The sequence below is a fragment of the Tyto alba genome, unplaced genomic scaffold (genome assembly GCF_018691265.1).
Source record: "Tyto alba isolate M040663 unplaced genomic scaffold, T.alba_DEE_v4.0 Super-Scaffold_18, whole genome shotgun sequence".
NCBI classification, from domain to species: Eukaryota; Metazoa; Chordata; class Aves; order Strigiformes; family Tytonidae; genus Tyto; species Tyto alba.
The window spans coordinates 23,816,701-23,837,255 of record NW_024881280.1 but is presented as its reverse complement, the minus strand read 5'-3'; the positions used below and the strand labels follow the sequence as shown (position 1 = coordinate 23,837,255).

Below are 20,555 nucleotides of genomic sequence, written 5' to 3'. Positions count from 1 at the left end.
ACCCACAGTGTACCTTGTTTGTTGAAGTTTCAACTGTCACCTCCACACAGCTCATTCTCAGATCTGCTTCTGGATCACTGATCTCCCACCACACTAAGCTCACCCCTCAAGTTCTCTCTGCTGTCCTGATGGAAGCTCCAGTGCCAGAACATATTCACTGCTTAAACTGAGTTAATCCCTTTCTACTTTATTCCTCCTTGGGCTGGCTGAAACCCTACTGCCTTTCTCAGTTTCCTGCTTTTAATGTCTGTGTTGGTTTTGCTTCCATTTCTCCAATGCAATACATTGTTACATTGTCCGTTTCTTCTTCTTCAATACTAACACAAGCACTGTCCCCTCCACTTAAATATCTGTCATTGCCCTTTTCTATCTCTTATACAGCTAAAGCCTCCTTGAAACTGATACTGACTTCCTTCATTTTAGGCACTAAAACAGCCCTAAACTGCCCAGCCTTTGACTGCAAATTTGGAGGATGCTCTTGTTCCACAAGTGACAAAGAAATGCTTTCTTGACTAAATTTTGAACACCTTTCTTTTAACAACCTATCCCTGGGATGCCGTGAACCCATCTAATGGTCCAGGTGGGACAGAACTGACACTAACAAATTCACATCATAAAAAGTCCAGGTTTGACAAGAGGACAGCAACAGATGTGAAGATCCAGAGCCAGGGAGGCTTGTTCCTCTCTGTTGCTCTTGGACAGGGTATTTCTGCATGTGTATCTGTGTGTATGATCTGAGGCTAGCCAAGGGCTAAGAACTACAGGCCTAGTGAGCCCAGCTGTGTCAGGGTGTTAAATCAAGGCACGTCTCTCAGATGCACTGCTTTTGCTGCCAAAAACGTCTAAGGGTCAGGCAGCCTGATTAACCCAGATGCTCAGGAGCTAAAAAAAACAAGCGTGCCGCAGTACAGCAGTAGCAAAAACGTGAAAGAGGTTCCAATAACAGTTACATGCTTGCTCTCCTGCTGCCTGTCCTCTTTTCAGTGGGCACTCAGTTTGTATGTGTGATGTACCCATCTCACTGAAGACGCTTCACGCATGCCTGTGAACAAGCACACATGAGCAAGACAGGATACAAACTAGAACCATCCTGGTTTTTACAGGGCTCACTCTGTGGCCATCATTCTACTTTTGGCACATTTGCCAGGCTTGGCCAGCCTGTCCTAGAACAGCTGGCTACTGTTATATCCAATTGCAGTCAGGACTCCACCCCACCATGGGATGGATTTCCTGAACCCTGGAGAAATGCATCACCTCTACCCTATTTCTGTACTAGTTACAGTAGAGCAGAACTTTGGCTATTCTGCTGTTGGCACCACGCAAAGCAAATATACAAAAGAAGAGCAAGGTGGAAAGATTTTGTGCTGTGGTGTTGGGACTTGAAGGGAATATTTGCTTCAAAAGGCTTTCTGAATAGAGTTCTTGGGAATGACATTTAGAGAGAAGTTCAGTACAAGAAATTATGCCGTGTTGATCAACATCTCCAATAGTTTGTGATGTTCCAGTCTACTGCTATTAAACTCAGTGATCTTCCCGGGCTCTCCCTCTCCCTGATAACATCTTGAACTGTATGCTCTTTTTCTCTACCTGGCATTTCCTCTCTTTATATACAGCGATCTAATATTGACATCTGAATTTTTCTGAGATCTTTTCTTTGACTGATAATTCTGTTCACGGTCTTGCTCTACTTGAAGATGTCATAGTTAGAGAGCAGGTTTCTGAAAAGTTACTGTAGGAATGACAGTGCAGAAATTTGTATTTATTGTGACTTAGTCATTCCTAAAAGAAGGAGGATTTTCTGCCTACCACCTGTACCAGTTCACTCTGGGTTCTGACAGTTGAGCTAATATGTTTTTCTACTTTGCATGCTGTCATCTGTAACATGAAGATTCGATACACCAAATGCTGCTTCCAGGGACATCTGCTTCATTCCAGGGCTTACAAATACTGTATCTGTGATCTCTGTCTCAAAATGTTGCTCACAGCTACCAGCAGGTCTCTTTATGGTTCATAGACCTGCCAATACTAGTGGCAACATGAGCAGTGGAAAGGACTCAGCCTGACACTTGAAAAGTACTAAGAGCTTGTTGTGTTAGCTGCTCAAAAACTATCTTTCTACTTGTGATATGAGCACATTTAATCAAAACTATGGAGCCCCATGAGACCATTTTATGGGGCTACTTTTCAGCGTAGAGCTACATATGAAACCATTTCTCCCAGTTAGTCTTTTTCCACACCTTAATATGGGCCCCGGTTTTCCACTCTGTTAGCTTAAACAAGGAGTCTGCTTTGGACACAATCCATCATCAAGTCAACCTACCACCTTTTACAAGTTGAGAGACTGAGAAAACAAGAGAAGCCAGGAACTGAAAAGACAAGACTGAATTGTCTGGCTGTTCCATTACTTTTTTCCTTTATGTTTTAAGCAGGGAAGTGTCCAAGTTACTAGATAGTTTTTGAATTAGTCAGTAATGTTCATCTTTAGCATCTTATTCTGTTTGTAGTTGAGTTTTCTACTTCTTACTCTTTTCTTCCTCTTCTGGAAGCCACGTGTGCTGGCTGGGAGAGAATTGATAATGCATGCAAGGAAGAGATAGGTCAAAAGACATAGTTGATTTAGTTTGTCTTCACAGTCCAGTCTCTGGAGAAATTCTACAAACAACTTTAAAAAGATGATCTTTATTAAGATGTTAAAGAAAAGCCAGGCAGTGCAAGAGCAGACAGAGAAAGAAGGTCTGGCTTACTGAAATATATGGAAAAAAAAAAGACACGAGAACTTTAACAGAGTGGGATTAGTTTCAGTGAGTCTTGTGGAAATAATATACAGCACTGAGACCTTCTTTGAGGAAAGAGATCAGGAAAACAGCCAACAAGTATTAGGGGCTGAGAGTGGGCAGCAAATCAAAAATGACCTGACAGAGAAATGAAGCAAAAAGCCAAAATTAGATCAGATGTTATGGAGAAGGATACTTGCCATGTCATGACCTAAAGATACAGTAGTTCCACACTGGGGAATTACAATTCTGGTTGCCACAATGCAAGCATTCTGACAAACTGATGAAAATACAGTGAATTCAAGACAATTAAGGACTTGGCAGGTGGAACTACTATCTGAGGTTAATAAAACCTCAACAAGTCTAAGCAACATTAGGTAACTCCAAGAAATAGAATAATATTCAGAAAATGGAAAGTATTTGCAAGGGATAGTGTTTAGGGTGGTTCAGGAAGGAAGAACAAAGTACCACAGGATAAAACAAAGGAAAAAATCAGATTGCACATCATGAGAAACTTTGTGATAATAAGGTTGTATAGATGGTAGGGTTTCTGCCACTGGAGTTTTTTGAAAGCAGACTACACTCAGTGTCCAAGAATACCTTGTACAGAATAACCAGGAAGTGTAAAGAACAGGCTAAAGCATGCAAGACATCTTTTTGTTCTCTAAACTATTTATTCTCTAATCTATATTCCTTTGATACAGAGGCTTCTCTCCATTCACTGTTCTCTGTCAATGCATCTCTGGACTTTTCCTGACAACAATAAATGGAATAAATTAGACTGAGACATAGCAGTTTTTAAACGATCGGCACTCAGTATGCTGGAAATATAGCTGGGCACTGCTGTTTTCCATGTAAGCGAAAAAAATGTTACTGCAAGATCCCATGAATGGCAAGAATGGGTTTGGAGTCTTGTACTGGAGACTGAAAGGCAACTTGGAAAGTATTTCCGGAGTGGCTCCTTGCAGCCTTCAATACTTGGATTAGTTTTCTGAAATTCTGAAGGAATCTTTTGCTTTTTTTCCCCCTTCTGTGCATTTTTGGTGCTGAACTTTTTCCGGTTTTCCCACACTCCTGCCTGTCACAGAGCAGAAACCACAAAAATGCAGCAAACTCAAGTCTGTCCAAGGAGCTGCAATTCCATCTCACAAGGGTAAACATTTCCTCTGCCAAGAAGTGAGCACAGCACACCGGCATCTTCAAATACACATCCCTGCTGCCCAGCAGAGAAACCCACTGACATAGCCTATCACCTGTACTAACATGAGCTACCTAACATGAAAGAAATCAGATAGCAAACCCACCAGCATATACCTGCCAGACCTGATGCTCTCATCTGCATTTGCTGAGTTGACAATGTCTACTAACATTTTGTTTTCTTTTTAAATAGTTTTGGGAGATTAATTCAGTGTGCTGTCTCTTAAGAGCAAGAGTATGGGCAGGAAATACACAAGCTTTCCCAAAGCAGTTTTATCCAAGCTCCTTAAATACAACTTGCAGTTCTAGATTTGATACACACACACTGACAGTGCCCTAGCATCTTCATAAGGTGTATTTCATCAGTAATCTTTCACTAAAACTTCTCTCTTTAAACAGGAAGGGAACACAGAATCAGGAAACCTCATAGGAACCTGCTCGGAAAGCTTTACAACTCTTCTGGCTGTAGAGTGAGTATAAGGGAGGAAGTTATGAATACAATTTTTGCCCTTCAGTATTCAGGGATGAAACAAGTCTGAGGATATATGAGGAAAAACTTCATGAAGGATTTAGTCTAAAGCAGTCCTGTCATTTAAGAGGAGATAAACAGAGAGCTGAGGAAGCTACCAAGAAAGGTAAAGGATAAGAAGAAAACCCAGAAATCTTGCTGCATTCTCTCATAATGCACAAAAGAGAAGACACACCAAGAAATGGAAAGGAAGGAAACTTATAATCAGTCAACAACATTTCATGGTGAATATTTTTGTTTGTTTTTAAAGATAACACACATCAAATCCATCTACCTTAGAGTGGCAAGCACTATATAACTAAAAGCTTAGTAAAAGTTAAAAGGATTTCTACAGATAATGAGGAAAGCTATCGCTACATTAGGTACAATATAAATACTTTAAGTAAACACTTGTGCTTGAAGGCAGAAGTCAATCATTGTGTGTTAAATTTATGGCTCAAATACAGATTAGCTTGTTAAGTATATTGTATTCGTTTTTTTTTTTTTTTTTTTTGGCAGCCTCTTCTGATCCACCAGATTCTATCCCTCCTCAAAGATTAAACATGGAGGGAGTGACTCAAGTGCCTAAACACAGTACCATACATGGTACTCTCAAGTTATCTGAGACATCTGCATGGGACTGGCAGATACAACACAAGATCTATAGAAGACTTGTGCTCATCTGGAACAGCAACTGGAGTTCAGGTGGAATAGACCTGGGCATCCAAAATGTCACTAGCAACCTGTACTTAGGTAACTGAATTTCACCCTGGATCAGATACTTCTCTGATTTAATCTGGCAGTTTCCATGTCCTTATGTTTGTATGATGTTGCAGTCTTAGCTGCCTTACTATTATGAAACATGAAACTGCAACATAGCGCACACCTATTTCAGAATACACAGCTCTGGTTATTTTGAGATTTATCTTGGACAGGACAACCAAAAAGATCAATGTCAGTCACATGTAGACAGGTTCTTCTCCGATATTCCTTTTTGGGGGAACCAGTGCCAACTCTTTGTTGTGGATGGGAAGAGATGAAACTTACTTGGAAATCCTCTGGGCTGAAACCTTTCTGACCACTGCCTGCCTGTGGTTTGCTGGAGGCTTTGGAACCAGTTGAGAAGGCGTACTCTGGGATGGCATCACTTTGTGCAAACTGGCTGCCTTCTGGATACTAGAAGTGGCACTTGATGTCTTGCGGGCATCAGAGCCAGCTGGCATAGCTATATGGCTGGTGTTGGAGTGTGAGGAGTTGGCAAAGAAAGCCTGGTAAAGAAAAAACAGAACAAAAATACCACAGTAATTGGTGATTACCTCTCTGAATATTGCCAAGAGAGCTGATGGAGGCGGGTGACATTTTTGTGAGGGATAATATCTGATCGGTGAAGGCAACCCCAGGGCTCCAGAGACAGTCCCACACATAAAAAGAAGTGTTAAGTGGTCAGGTCAGTGAAGTAGTTTTCAGAGCTGAATTTTATACCCTTGGAAGCTGAGACTAGATTCTAGGAAGGCAGACAAGCTTATTACTGCCACAGAACGATACTATTCTGGATTAGAAAACAAGAGATCCTATCCTCAATCTAATCTTGCACTGAGGCTCCCATCCACAAAGAAGTAAAGCTTTTATTGCTTTGACTGACTTTCTGCATTTATCTTGCTAAATTATTCTTTGTGTGGGAGGTGGGATTGAGACACAGTCCTAGGGAAGAAAAAGGTTATGGGGAAGATATTACAATTCCAATTCTTCAGTCTAACTCTATAGGTGCTTGGAATAACAGAAAGGGTCTAGGTTACCTTCTCTGAAAAAGGGACTTTAGGTCAGCAGCTGACAAAAAGGAAATCCCCAGTAATACCAGGGAACAGAAAATATTTATTTTCCTACAGCAGGTGGGAGAGTAAGTGTGCTAGAGATTTGTCACAGGGAACAAAAGAATCCGCATGTTATGAGACACTGGAGAACTGTGCAGTGGACTGGCAAACCAGGGAGGGGGGAATGGTTCCCTATGGAACCTCTGCAAACTGCTCAACTCTTTTCAGAAAGGAGCAACCTGCTGGGAGTTCTGCCTTGTCTTTCCTCGAAGTCAGTCAGATTCCCAGGGCAGAGAGGCAATACCGTAACCGTTTAGTTTGGCAGCCAGAGGTCAGTGATAGGAGGTGAGGGGAATAGCTGAGCATTTGCCAGTCACCTCAGCGTGACCCTGGGAGCAGTGCTCTTCACTGCAATTGTCCTCAGTTTCTTCTCTGGTGAAAAACACACAAAGCCACAGCGAGTGGGCTCCAGGCTCCAGAGAAAACCACAGTCTGAGGGCTGGCTTTGTCTCAGCACACAGACAGGAAAAGCCCCTCTCCCCCGCAATTCTCTGGCAAATGGCAGGGCAGTGGTGTGTGGGAAGGCGTTTCTGACAGTCAGAGCTCTAGGGAGAAAAGGAAGTGCAGGAGCCAAAACAGGCCTGTTTCCTAACTAGAGCTCACTGACAAGATGTCCTTGAGTTCCCAATCCTTCTTAACCTCTCCCTTCCCTGAAGCTCTACCTTTCAGATTTTGAATGTTTCACAGCTCTCAGATTTTGAATAAGTACCTGGTACAAATGCAGAAGTCTGGAAAATTGCCCACCTCTCCCCAGCAAAACAAACTAAAACGGAACTCGGTTTAGTTGGTTGCATCTTAGAGTCTGACACATCGTGGGGTTGGGATGGAGACCTTCAAATCACTACAGTCTCTTCTTATTCAGGGGTGACATTTCATTGTGCTGTTTGATATTATGCGTGCTTCCTGTAAGTTCTTTTTTTTTGTTATTAAAATCACTAAGATCCTGGAGTCCACAAAACATGCAGTCCTAACCTCTTCCCTGTGTTAACATGCACTGACAAGGAGGTCCATGACTCTGAAGAAAGAGCAAGCATGGATGTTCTAACAAAGTCTGATCAGCACAAGCTGGGCTGAGACCTGCCTAAGGAAAGGTCATGGATGGTTTTCTAGAGGGTAACAAACTTCCAAAAAGGCCTTTGTCTCCATGCTGTGCTGAGATTTTGGCTGCCTTCCAGGCAAGGATGGGGAGACTGGAAGTTGACACGGACCATGGCTTCTGGATTCAGCTACAAAGCATACTGCCCTGCTGTGAACTCCATGGGGACAGGACAGGAAACCAGGAGAAGCTACTGTGCAAATAAAGAGGGCAGCTGGGGAGAGCAGAGTCTGACCACACAAAGGAAGGGTTGGGAAGAGATTTCAGCATATCTAAAAAGTAGGAGACAGACCTCATCACTCAGGATTCTGAAGGCTCAGGGTCTAGGGAGAGCAGAAGCCGAGACAAACCCTGACGGAGGCTGTCCTGAAGCAGGTAGCACCCTACAACTATTGCTGTTTCAAGTAAAAAACTTTGAACCACACTTTCTAGGCTGGCAGATTTAACTTGATGTTGAGGAGGCATCTGCTTACCTGACAAGTCCTTGGGGTTACAAATCTGAAAAATACTTAAAATACTATGAGACTTTTTAGCTAAAAATCAAGTAAAGCATTAGCTCATTAATTCTCTTGCATAATTCTGTGGGGAGGAAGGACAGCATTAACCCTGTCTTGCACATGAAGAATGTTAGCCCTGACAGAGAAAGTGAGTTTCCCTAAGCCATAGACTGAAGCAATATGAAAAGCTAGGTTGAGAGCTCAGAGAAGATCCTGACTCCCAATCCCATATTTGCCTCATTAGATCGCACCTCTCTTTGCTTCCACATCTACACACGAACATCATACACAAAGTGTTATCTGTACAAAAATAGTATTTCTTAATTAGAAAATCTCAACATGTACAGCTTGTCAGTAAGGATGATGCACATCTAAGAGTATTAGCCAGTAGCAGCTGAGCTCAGGCTGCTCATGATTAAAAGCAGGGAGGTAGTGTAGTACTTTGAAGAAAAGCAGATACATTAATGATCTTCAAAAACAGAAAGAATGTTCCTGGCATTTACCATCCCTGTATCTAACACCCATCCCTAGCACAGTAATGGAACAAATGTTGCAAGCAAAAACATGTTCATTCTGTGACCAGAGGAGGTAATGAAGCTCATTTCCTGTGAATCTGTCTTGGGGCTGAATCTTACAGTATCTAATATAAAGCATGCCCCAAATTATGCCCCCATTCATGGGTCTGGGGCATTCTTGTGTTGATTTTTTGCTGCCTAATTAGGAGTGGCCTCATGCTACAGCCTTTCCCTTAATGGGAACAGTAGTTGACTCCCCTTTCCAAATATATAGCTTTTTATTTTCATGAAATTTATATGAAACATAGCTTTGAGTTTTCTATCCCATAGTCATTCAGTTTAAATTGGATCAGCAAGTCTGAAAATGATGAGACTCAGCAGCATACGAAAACTCACAGACAGATGCACACACACATGTATTGCATAAAGATCTGTGCAGCTAGTTCCAAATCACTAGTGCTGGAAACTGAAATGTTTATAAGCAATAAACAATGATGAGGATTTAAGTTTACAAAAAAAAGGCAAACCCAACAAAATAGAACCCACCAGTTTTAGAGGAGCAACTACATTTCAGATGACTTTACAAAAAACAGAGAATTAAAAGGCTTGAAAGACCTTTGGAGTCATATAAATTGTTTAGTGGAGATTCTTTTGAACAAATATTAATGCATTCAGTTAGATCATTTCGGATGCAACAATCAGTTGAGTTGAAAATTTATGAAGTGGCAATAAAGAATAGGCTCAAAACCTACTATTAACTGCCATAGTGTTAAACTGCAGTAAGAGAAGCATCTTGGGGTCATCAAGAAATTTAAAGAGCAAATTCATGGTATGCACAGACTGTCCTGAAGCATGGTCTTCCTTAGTCAATTTTTCCAAATGAGACTAAAATATACTACAATAAATTGACTTGGTGCCTTCTCCTTTGTCTCTCTTCTGGTACTTGGGAGCTCTCTGAGGCAAGGATTGGGCCATATTGTTTTATTGGAAAGATACTTAATACATCTGGGCGTTACCATAATTCTAGTAATAGTGACAGGATCAGAAACATGGGGACAAAAATTCAGCTGGTATAAATCAGCACAGACTACTGCTTTCAGAACAGTTGTTCTGCTTTACTTAGACTTTGACTCATCAGTATCACAAGACTCAAATAGGAAAAATGGCAGTTAGCACATTTAGTGAGAAAACAATCTGAGGGAGAAAGCTGCAAAACAAGCATGAACAAGAGACTGAAGGGAAGAGAGACTGCAAATCTGACAGAAGTCCAATATATAATAGTTTAGAAAACAGCTTAATGATGTTTAAGGCCGCATTCAAAGAGGCCCTGTGTCCTCAGGCAGGAATAATGTAGTTCTAGAAATACTAGCAATATTATTCTGAATACTCAACATTCCCAGTGAGATCTAAATAAACTGTAGGGAATTCAGAAGACAGTCTCACACATTAAAAGAAAAAAGTTTTGCTGAACTTCATAAAATGAGGAATATTTCAGAGATTGAGAGGAGAATTATTTAAGTAAGATTAAGTTAGCCCAACATTTTATAGCATAAAATCTACTTAAAATTCTGATTGAAAATGTGATCATAACTGACCACACAACTCACTAACATGATTTATGTCTTGTTTAACATGAGCTTTTTTCATATAAGGAGGATTGATGGGGATCATTCCACTATATGACTGTACTTTTCTTGTTTTAATTTAGCTTTTTTCCCATGTGAAATGTTTGGCATAAAATTCTAAACCCAGTAGATACTAGGCTAAGCAGACAGAACATAGCCACACAGAGAAGGAGGAACCTCCCTAACAGCTAATGGCATCTTTCCAGTACAGGAAACAATTAGAGAATAAACAATGATGGTATATTAACTGCCTTGCCAACTGCAGCAGTGATACTAACATCTAGGTCATAATGTGTCACATGAAGTCTCCTTTAAACATTAAAATAATACTGCTTTAAGCCTGTATTTCTTATCTTTTGGTTTGATTTTTTAATTCTTGTTCCTTGATTTTGTTGATATCAGATTTAAGCTTCTTGTCTCCACTTTCAAACTCTGCCTCTTTCTATTTTTTTCTCTTCTCTCAGGCTCTGTATTGTCTCTGTTCCTGGGCCCTATCACTGCATCCATTTGTTTGTTAGATTCTCATCCAGTCAGTTTGGTGTTTTTCTTTTTGTCCAGGGAATGAAGTACCTATTCTGGCATCAAAGATCTACTTCCACCATACTACACTGCGTGAACTAATTTCCACATACAATGAGAGAAAATTGTTGGTTATTATTCTTCTGCCTCCACCTACACAGTACTTGCTACTCTGCAAATTGTTAAATGCCCGGAGGAGAAATCATCATTAAGTGTCTGGAAAGTGCTCAACCAAGAGTGGGTTCTGCCACAGAGAAGTACGCAGTGAACCTTCATGATAAGATACATCCACTGTGCGGCAGATGGGGGTATTCCTATTACACAAATACTTGACTAGGAAATTCCATGCCTTCCAACGCATCCATCTCATCTCCAATGTACCGAACTGCTTAACGTACAGGCAGAAGCATTTACCTGTGTTATTAATCATGGTGTTTCTGTTACTTGTTCACATGCTATCCATGTACATACGACTCGTCCATTTGTCACAGAGAGAAGGAAAGACTGGCATCTAGTCATGTTGTGTGGTCATGCCATACTCAGAGTGTGCCTTTGATATATCAATAAATACACTTCAGCTACTGACAAATGACTAGCCTGCCTTCCCACTGTAATAAGAACTTGAACAATCAGATGAAACAGGCTTGGAGATATGCAACATGCATTCCCCAAAGTAGAGAGATCATGACACTCTTTCAAGTCACAGGCCTTCTGGTTCTGGGGACGCATTTCTTTATTGAGAAGAGGCTGAGAAACTTGAATGTAGCAGGCAAGACAGCAGAGGATGAAGCAGATCTCAATATGTGGGAAGGAACAGAAGGGAAGGAGCTGGCAATGGGAGATAGGTGGCTTAGGTGACACTGACTAGGAAATGTGGTAAAGCCATGCAGGCTAGGATAAGCTACATCAACTGTCAGGTAAAAGAGAGGACAAATGATGTCCAGCAGGAAAAGATGGGATGGAGGTCAAAGCAGTGTGAGTGGGAAGGAGATGTAGGGCAGGGAGAGTGTAACCAGCAGAAAAGAGAGGGCAGTTCTTGGAAAGGCCAAGTCAAAGGATTGAAGTCTGAGAAGCTAACTAGCAGAAGGAAGAGGTCAGTGACAGGAAAATAGAGAGGGAGCAGAGGATAAACAGATAAAGATGAGGGTAGTACAGTGACTGGGAGGGGCATCAGAGGATCAGTGCAACTGTGACTGGAAGAGGCGGTCTGGCTGGCTCCATACAATGTCTAGTGGGAGAGGAAGTGTCCAAGAGACAATAATTTTATTAAGATGTGGTTTTCACTACAGAAAGTCTGAAAGACCCCATGTTCAGCAAATACTTTTCTTCATTAACGACAACTTCAGTGCAGCCTGAGCCCTGCGGCATGGCAATGGCCTCAGTACTGCAACTCCAAACTGCTTGGCTCAGAAGGAGAAGGGAGGGAGAGAAAGGAGGGGGACGTTGTGGGGGTGAGAGGAGGTTTAACAAAGAATCACTTTAACAGAAACTCCTGAGTAATGGCTCTGCCCCAGGCCAAGAATAACATCAGCTCAATGTCAGCAATTAGAAGAGGGCTCAGCCAGGCCCCATGGCCAGCTCCAGCCTCCTCACAGGCACAAGCCAGCTTACAGCCCTTTCCTGAGCTCATTTGCAGCCACAGCTGCCCACCCAGAGCCCCTTGGATGGAGATGAAAGGAAGACCTCCTGCTCAGAGCGGGAGCAAGACGACTGTAGGTGAGGGAATTTGGGGATGGAAACTGCATGGCTAAGTGAGTGCCTTTAAAGGAGGAATGCAAGGAGCAAAGGCAGAAGGGCTCCCAGAAAAGGACCAGGGCAATTTGCCTATAACCTATTCTCGAGGACCCTGACTAGTGACTCATCTGCTTCAGAGGAGGGAGAGTGGGTGTTTAGACCTCCGCATGCTAGCTCTGTTCAAGGTTTTGTTCAAGTTCAGTCCTGCCAGAATGCCTAGCAAATAGCTCCTTTCTGATGGAGACCAATCTCTTTTGAGTGAAGGTTTATTCACTCAAAGACTTCCTTCTCTTTCGCAAGGAAGCTTTTTGGGCATCACTCAAAAGAGAGAACACACCTCTCTCTCCATGTTAACAAAGAAAGGTAATGAGCATCAGCCATCGTAACCTTGGAAGATTCCCATCACAGAATGAAAATGCTGTTACAGATGTCCACCCTTGGCATCTGGGTGTCATCTAGAATATCAATAATACAAACCCTTTTTCATATTTCATGTAGCTCTTGGACACTAAGCCCATCTTTTCTCCTTGCAATTGTAACAAAGAAGTCATGTATCCGTCAGATAGTTTAATGCAAAGCAGTAAAAAAAGATCTTAAATGTGGTAATAACAAAAAGTGTCAGAGGCCTGGAGAAGATTTTCAGGGTTGCAGAGAAAACATGCATCTGGCATCAGGGTCAGTGGCCATGCCTCCTGCACAATCAAGGCTCTTAAAAGAAATTAATACATTTCTTCAAAAGAATGAAGATTCTCCTAAATAATTTTTGAGTCCCCTTAACATCCTGTTTTTTTGATAACTGCATCATATGAGAAGACATCCAGGAGGAGAAGAATTTAGTCAAGATGAAGCCTTGATGGGGTCTGTCTGCCACAGAGGACACAGTTGCCAACACAATTTCAAGACGCTGTGTTTAGAAACACTGAAATACAACAGTGACCCAGCTTGAAGCACTACCTAAGAACTCAAGTCAAAGCAGGAACCTATCACCAGTGATGAGATTAAGTGACAAAGAACTGTGGAGACTGTAGACAGTTCTAAGGCTGAGGGGCTAAAGGGGATGCACTGAATTGGTGCAGAAAAGCAAGCAGCATGTCAGTAGCCAAATGGAAGAGGATGCCAATGCAGTGGAAGAAGCCACTGGGAACTACAGCATCAAGATGCTATCAAAATCACTGCAGGTAATATTAGTTTTGTTGCAAGCCACTTGAGGAGCTATTTCCTTCACAAAGGCTGTGCCATATGTACTGTCTCTGGGTTCTGCATATCTAAGACTCAGTCAGCACTGCTATATCCCAGGCAAGAATTTTCTTAGTTACCTGGTGCCGGGCTTGGCTTTGCTCCAACAGCTGTCGTGACTGAAGTTTCTGCTGCTGAAGTTGCTGCACAGCAAAATGGAGCTGATAGTTGGGATGTGTTAGCGGCCTCTGCATCACCTTGTTGTACACACTGTTCTCCATCTCTCCTTCCCAGGCAAAACGATGACTCTCTGGAGCCCTGAGAAAAGAAGAGTCATCACGTTTTCACCACTCTGCATATGAGGACTCCTGCTTACAAGGCACTGATGTTTCCTAAAAATCCCTTAATAATTAACCAGCTATGAATTTGTATTAAGTGGCTCCAGAAAGTACAATGCCTGCTAGAGGTGACATGTGCCAACTGCCATTTTGCTAAGGAGTTTCTTGAATTCCAGGTTGGGACTATATTACTAGCCATAACACCATACTTGAGGAGAACAAAGGAAAAGAGAAGAAAAAACTCTAAACTGGAGCATGTCTGTGGCTTATTAGCATTGAAGAGAGACAGAGTTGCAGCAGAAAAAGAGCTAAGGATTCCTATCACTAATGAGATAATTATTTATTTGGATTTGTAGAGATTTTGTTAATACACTAACACAACATTTACACCAAGCACACACATGTTGCAGTGAGAGTGGAATAGAAGACAGACATGCAGTACAATATCCACAGAGAAGAAAAAGGACTGGTAGGGTGAGGTTGCAACTAGGGCACACCTTGACTCCATACAGTTAAAATCCAAAAGATCTGGGGGACTGAAGAAAGGGTCAACTCTTTTATCATCAGAATAATGCAAGCCCTTCCCAGACGGGAAAAGGCTTCCTGCAAAGAGGCAGAAAATCTTACAACCCAGGCTTATACAGTGGGAGTTCAGCTGTGGCCTGCAACATGATAAGTGCCGACAGGAGCTCACCAGCTTGCTTTGAAGTTTGTAAGCCTTGGTGAGAAGGCAACACCAACACGCTCCTAACACAAGGCTGAGGGGCTTTGCAGAGGGCAGGTGTCAGACTGACAGGACCACAAGGTGTCCCGAAGAGGCTACAACGGCCCAGCAACACACATCCTGTGCTCATAAGACAGGATGCCATATGACCCACTGAATCCTGACACTCTGGATAATAAAACCTTCCAGCCTCAGTGCCTGAGCTTCCCGAGTTTATGCTGATTTCTGTCATGTTTCTCTCAGACACTCCTTCCAAACATTTCCTTTGGATTCCCAGGGCATACTTCTCTTGTATTTCCTATGCATGTCATAAGTAACTGGGATGTAAAAGATACTTGGTGTCTTTTACATTTCATGCCACAATTTGGAGTGTAGGTCATGGTTTTGGCAAGGGAGTTAACTGCAATCTCCTTGCTTCAGGAGTCTGTCAAAACTTACAACCTAGATTCTCTGCACTTGTCACAGCTTCACTTGAATATGTTGCACCTTCCCTCACAAGCTTCGTCATCACAGCAGACCTTGAAATGTTCAGAAGGATGTTTCAAACAGGACCTGAAGCAACTGCTAGCCCTATGTACTCTCCTTCAAAAACAACTTAAAGGACTCTAAAGGATCGCTCTCCATACTCAGCTCCTTACCAACAGAGGAGTGAGACAACCCAGTGGAAAAGGAATTCAGCTGTTAGGATCTTCACCCTGAGTCCTCTGGGCCTCCTCCTGCTTGGAATACCACTACCACTTTTACTCTTATGGGCCACTGGATGTAGGTAGCCTTCTCTAGAATTCTCTGTTCAAGGGATGCCATTCATGCTTCCTCAGTCCTTTGCTTCCATTGTACTCCACTGCAATACTGGACAAATGACTCTCACTCCCTGCTCTCTTTTGCTACATGATTCTTAGTCCTTCAGTTATTCTCCTTTCACCAGTGCTTCGAAAAGTGACAACTGTAATGCTGCTGACAGTACTCAGGCCTTGAAACCCAAGTTGTATAGGTTCAAATCTGGCTTTGTGGTTAACCTTGGGAGAGCTGCTTCCCCCTCCTGAACCTGCCTTCCCCCTTCTGCCCCAGTAATGGGGTCATGATCCTCTACTACTGTGGTTTTACCTGCAGTTGCTCAGCTCTGGATGCATGGATGCATGTGCGCTGCTGGTCTCCCAGCACCATCTCCAGGATGCTACAAAAACCATAACTTAAAAGGACACAATAAGAACAAGGAATCTTTGAAACGATTCCCAGCTGTCTCCTCTCCAATCCCACCAGCTCACCACATGGGTTATCAGCAGGTTGCTGTCACCCGGAGCTAACTCCCATCCCAAGGGTAATATCTGCTCCTTCCACTGCATAGATATAGACTCCATCATCCATTCTGATGTTAAAGCTCATTGGACTTTTCCTTTGTGTGAAGCAGCTGGAGTGTCTGTTACCTCCACAGTAAAGTCAGGTCATGCTTACAGCTGAAAAGCACAAAGGACTGTTGGGACTGGGATGCACCCTTTGGGAGATAGCTGGGGGTTACTGCGGACCAGCCCTTGAAACAAACATCAACTGCACCAGGGAGAAAGTTGAAGAGCATTTGGGAATTCCATCGAAGTTATGCTAGTGCTCAGTAACAGCCTGATTAATTCCTTACCAGTGCTACTGAAAGAATATGATCTTCAGTAGCTTTGTTTTGAACCAAACAACTGTATCTGCCTATTTGCCTCGAGTAACTTTTTCACACCAGCAATTACTCAGTTGAGAAAATTTGGTAAGTTCACACAAAATACTCCTAAGAAAAGTAAGCCAACATAGGGTAAAGTGATTACCTCTCATGGATTTCCTAACTAGTCAAAACACACGAAAACAGAGCTAGAATAAATGGACAGTTTCCACAATGGAAGGAGATTACTACTGGGGTCCCACAAGAATCTGTGCTACAGTCTGCTGTTTAGAAGATTTACAAGTGATCTGGGGAAAAAAAGGAGTGAAAGAAAAAAAAAGTTTGCTGCTGAAAAAAGTCACTGAGAAGTGTGAAAAATTACTGACTGATCAGACATGAAATTGGTAGACGACATTCAATTTAATAACTACAAAGTCATGTACACAGGAAAACACAATACTAGTTTTACGCAGTGAAGGATTTCGAACTAGTTATTTCCATTCAGGAAGGAGACCTTATAACTATAGCTATGATAGATTTTTCTATTAAAGTATCAGTAAAATACTCTCAGAAAGCAAACTCAGTGTTAGGAATTATTGGGAAAGGCATAGGAAACAAAACCAAGAACACTACTATCCTACTGTGTAAACCAAAATTGCACCCATCTCTTGCATACTGAGGATAGTTCTAACCCCTGTCTCTCCTCCCTTCTCAACAGCATACAGTAGAACTGGAAATAGTACAAAGAAACGCTGTAAGGATGATCAAAGGTATAGAACAGCTTATATATTGAGGAATGACTAAATAAATAAGGACTCTTCAGCTTGGAAAAAGGACAACTGAAAGGAAATATGAAAAATACCTACAAAATCATGAGCTTCGGGACGAAGGAGAATAGGGAACAATTACTCACCTCTCATGATACAGGACATAGGAAAAACCAAATGAAGTCATCAGGTAGGCAAGTTCAAACAAACAAAAGGAGGTAGTTTTTCTCATAACACATAATTAAACTGTGGATGCCTTCTTACTATGGGAAGCTAAGGACGCCAAAAATTTAAGGGGTTCAAAAATGATTAAACAAACTCACAGAAGCAAGAGCCACTAACACTATATACAAAGATACCACCTCCTGGCCAGACAATCACTGAGTCCCAGAGACTATTGAGAAGTATCACCATTCTGTAATATCACCTCTTCCCACACAATTTTCCATGGGCTACTGACTGAGCAGGACACTGAACCAGATAGTCCGTCTGGTCTGTGAAAGTTCAACCAGTATTATTTATGCATCAGGACTCTGAAACTAAGCCTGCCTCAGGTCTCAGTCAGAAGTTAGAAAATTCACTCTAAGGTATTAATGCAAGTTATATGATTAATTCTAGAAACTAATGTGTGTTCCAACTTCTCTCATATCTACCTCCAGCTCAGAACCTGCAATGCATAAAACTTATCCTTTGATCCAAAAGAATGCTTGGGAAGCTAAAGATTGAGTGATTTGTTCTAAAACATAAAAGTCAAGATGAAATGGAGGAGATAAAACTGATGTAAGTGAAAACTCCACTATAGTTGGACCTGCTGATAGCCAAACTGGCTTTGTGCCACAGAGATGATGTACAGTGACTGCAGTCTGTAATACTGTGAGAGCCACTAACTGAATGGCAAAACTTTAGTATCATTTCCTTGATCCTCGTGTATTTTGATTTGAGATATCTGGCAAATGATTAACTATTATGAAAATACAAATACTGAAGACTGATGGTCCAATTTCTAAACATGCAGTTTTGGAAAGTTCCCATATAACATGTTATCAAGTTGCTGATACTACACCTAAGGTAATGATTGCCCTTGTACAGGAGAACAGGGCTTAAGAACTGACACTCAGCATGCTGCTGCCAGAGATGTGCTCCAGCTCTATTTGCCATGCTCACAGCAATGCATCATGGTGCAGCTTCTATTCTCAGTCTCTGCCTGTCAGATGATTTATTGAAGCATGACAGCACCTTTGCACCCTTCCTGAAGTTAGCTCTTCTGCTTAAGGAATGCTACAACAGACTCAGCACAGTAATGAAGGCTGGGAAAAAGCTGTAGAGGACCTCATATCTTCATAGATACTATAGAGTTCACATGGTAGAGAGACTATATAAATACCCCAAACTGAAGGAAAAGCTTTTTCACAACTTACACTGTTTTAGGCAAAACCAAAAATAACCAGGAAAAAACCCACACCCTCAATGGAAATGAGGATCATAGAGTCAATACTCACAGACCTGCTTGTTTTCAATTCAGGACTATTCCTTGAATACTAATGATTGACTGAATATTCATTTGCTTACATGTACAGACAACAGATATAGGCATAGATGCATACATACACAAATGGGAAATAGCAATTCCTGCCTGTGCCACCAGAAGAGATTGGGCCTCATTCTGTCAGCCAGGCTGGTTGTGAGCAATCTTCTCACAGCTTGCTCAGGATTATTTATGAGTTGCTTAGTTTAGAGACCTGGCCAGGATTCAGGCCTTCACTATGTACAGGAAATCTCAGCCTTGGCATTATGGCCCATCCTTTGTAAGCAAGATTCTGTCCTTCCAGCAGCTCTTAGGGCTACTCAGTATTTTTGGCAAGAAACCCACTGTCTTCCTTTCTTTCAACTAGTTTTCATAAAGCCTGGGCCAGAATTCCCTCTTCCTCTTCACTGACAGCATAAGACCTCTCTGCTGCAACTTTCTACATCACAAAAGATACAGGTTTGATGCTGAGACCAATTTCAACAGATCTCAACATAATCTTGCTATTTTGATCACAACCCAGCCTAAAAGTGCTAGAACACCATGCACTCGTCTCCAGGTTTTCTGGTTCCAAATTCCCTTTCTGCTCTAGTTCTTTTCCAATTCAATAGCTCCTCTCTGATGTAAGCAACCCTTATGCAATCAACTATCTACATCTGTACTAGGAACTAATGCTAGTGTACTAAAATATTAACTACTAATATATTTGTTCATAGACTATGGATAAAAAAGTCTCAGTGAAATCCAGCCTCCGTACGGAAAGGATGTGGTTATCAGTTCTTACAAGAAAGGAGAGAGCTGGCTTCTGTTCCACTTCAAAAAGATATGAAGGAAATACCGAGAACTGAAGCCATAGACAAGAGCCTACCACAGAACACCACTCATTGAGAATCTCATAGTTACATACAGCGAGTCTGTACTAAAAGAATGACACTGGTAACTACTAATGATAGCCCACACTTGTCCTAGCATCCACCATTCCTTAGTAACTCATTCAAACATCTGACAGTGAAGGGTCTACTACAACACAACCACTGCTGGGATGACTAATACTGGACAGTAAAAGACAACAGCAGAGGACAGGACAAAGGAAAATCTTTACTAAAGTGAAACTACAAGGAAATAATCGGGGGGGGGAGGGCAATGCAGGAGTAGAAGGGATTCGGAATATAATTTCTTAATGTATATTTTGGATATAAATTGGGTTTAAAGTTTCCAATGTCCCGTCCCCCCCCCCCCCCTCCAATTTAAGGATTTCTAAATATCATAAATATTACACATAGGGCCTTCATTTATATTTCAACTGAAGCCCTCTTCCAATGGCACACAGCTGGGCACTTGTTTGATACCAGCTCCTGTGTGGCAGGCAACAATAGCAATTCATGAAGTATACTGGTGTTCCCCATATATCACTTACTGAGCAGGCATTTTTGAAACTTTTGAAAAAAGTGCCTACATCTCTTTGAAAGGTAATGCAAACTAGCCTCAAATTCCTTGTAAAAATGAAGCTTCAGCATTCTTGAAGAATATTCCTCTGTGTTTAACCCTGGTTAGTTTGCGAGAACTGATAGGATCACAGCAGGAGTCAGTATAACTGGAGGTCTAGCAAACTGAGAAAAGAATTATCCTCTTTTTAAGCAAGGAAACAAGCTGACAATGAAAGCATTTTGCATCCTTCCTTGTAAAGGCTGGAGCTAAGGATGAACGAGGGCTACTGCTGGCAATAAGGGAACCCAGTACATTTATAAATCAGTGCTCCCACCTTGCCATGGAATGCAAGACAATCTTGGGCAGCAGTTTATTTCCCACGGGGGATTCAGGTGGTATGACAAGTCCAGGAAGCTTTCAGTACAAAGCCTCGGTGGGCACCAACTGCTAGAAAGTAGCTGGCATAGTAACCAGTGATTCTGTCTACTGTGGCAGCTCCCAGCATCCTGCTGACTTATGTGCAGGCACTCAGAAAAACACAGAACATTTTCTTTGGCACACTACATGCTTCTTCCATCCCTAACAATAGGCCCTAGATTGGGGCTGGCTATGAAGCAATGAT

The 20,555-nt window shown here is 42.0% G+C and overlaps 1 protein-coding gene across 5 annotated transcripts in view; it reads right to left on the bottom strand.

Moving 5' to 3' along the window:
• Nucleotides 1-20,555, bottom strand: part of TTLL5 (tubulin tyrosine ligase like 5) — a 146,612-nt gene that overhangs the window by 18,376 nt on the left and 107,681 nt on the right. For 4 of the 5 annotated variants that reach the window (XM_042791291.1, XM_033008589.2, XM_033008590.2 and 1 more), the window contains 2 exons: nt 13,653-13,830; nt 5,527-5,747 (listed from right to left, as the gene is read on the bottom strand). In XM_042791291.1, the coding sequence (XP_042647225.1) occupies nt 5,527-5,747; nt 13,653-13,830 (399 nt within the window). Of the gene's footprint in view, nt 1-5,526; nt 5,748-13,652; nt 13,831-20,555 lie in introns of those variants that run through there. The other variant, XM_033008592.2, reaches the window with a different exon arrangement.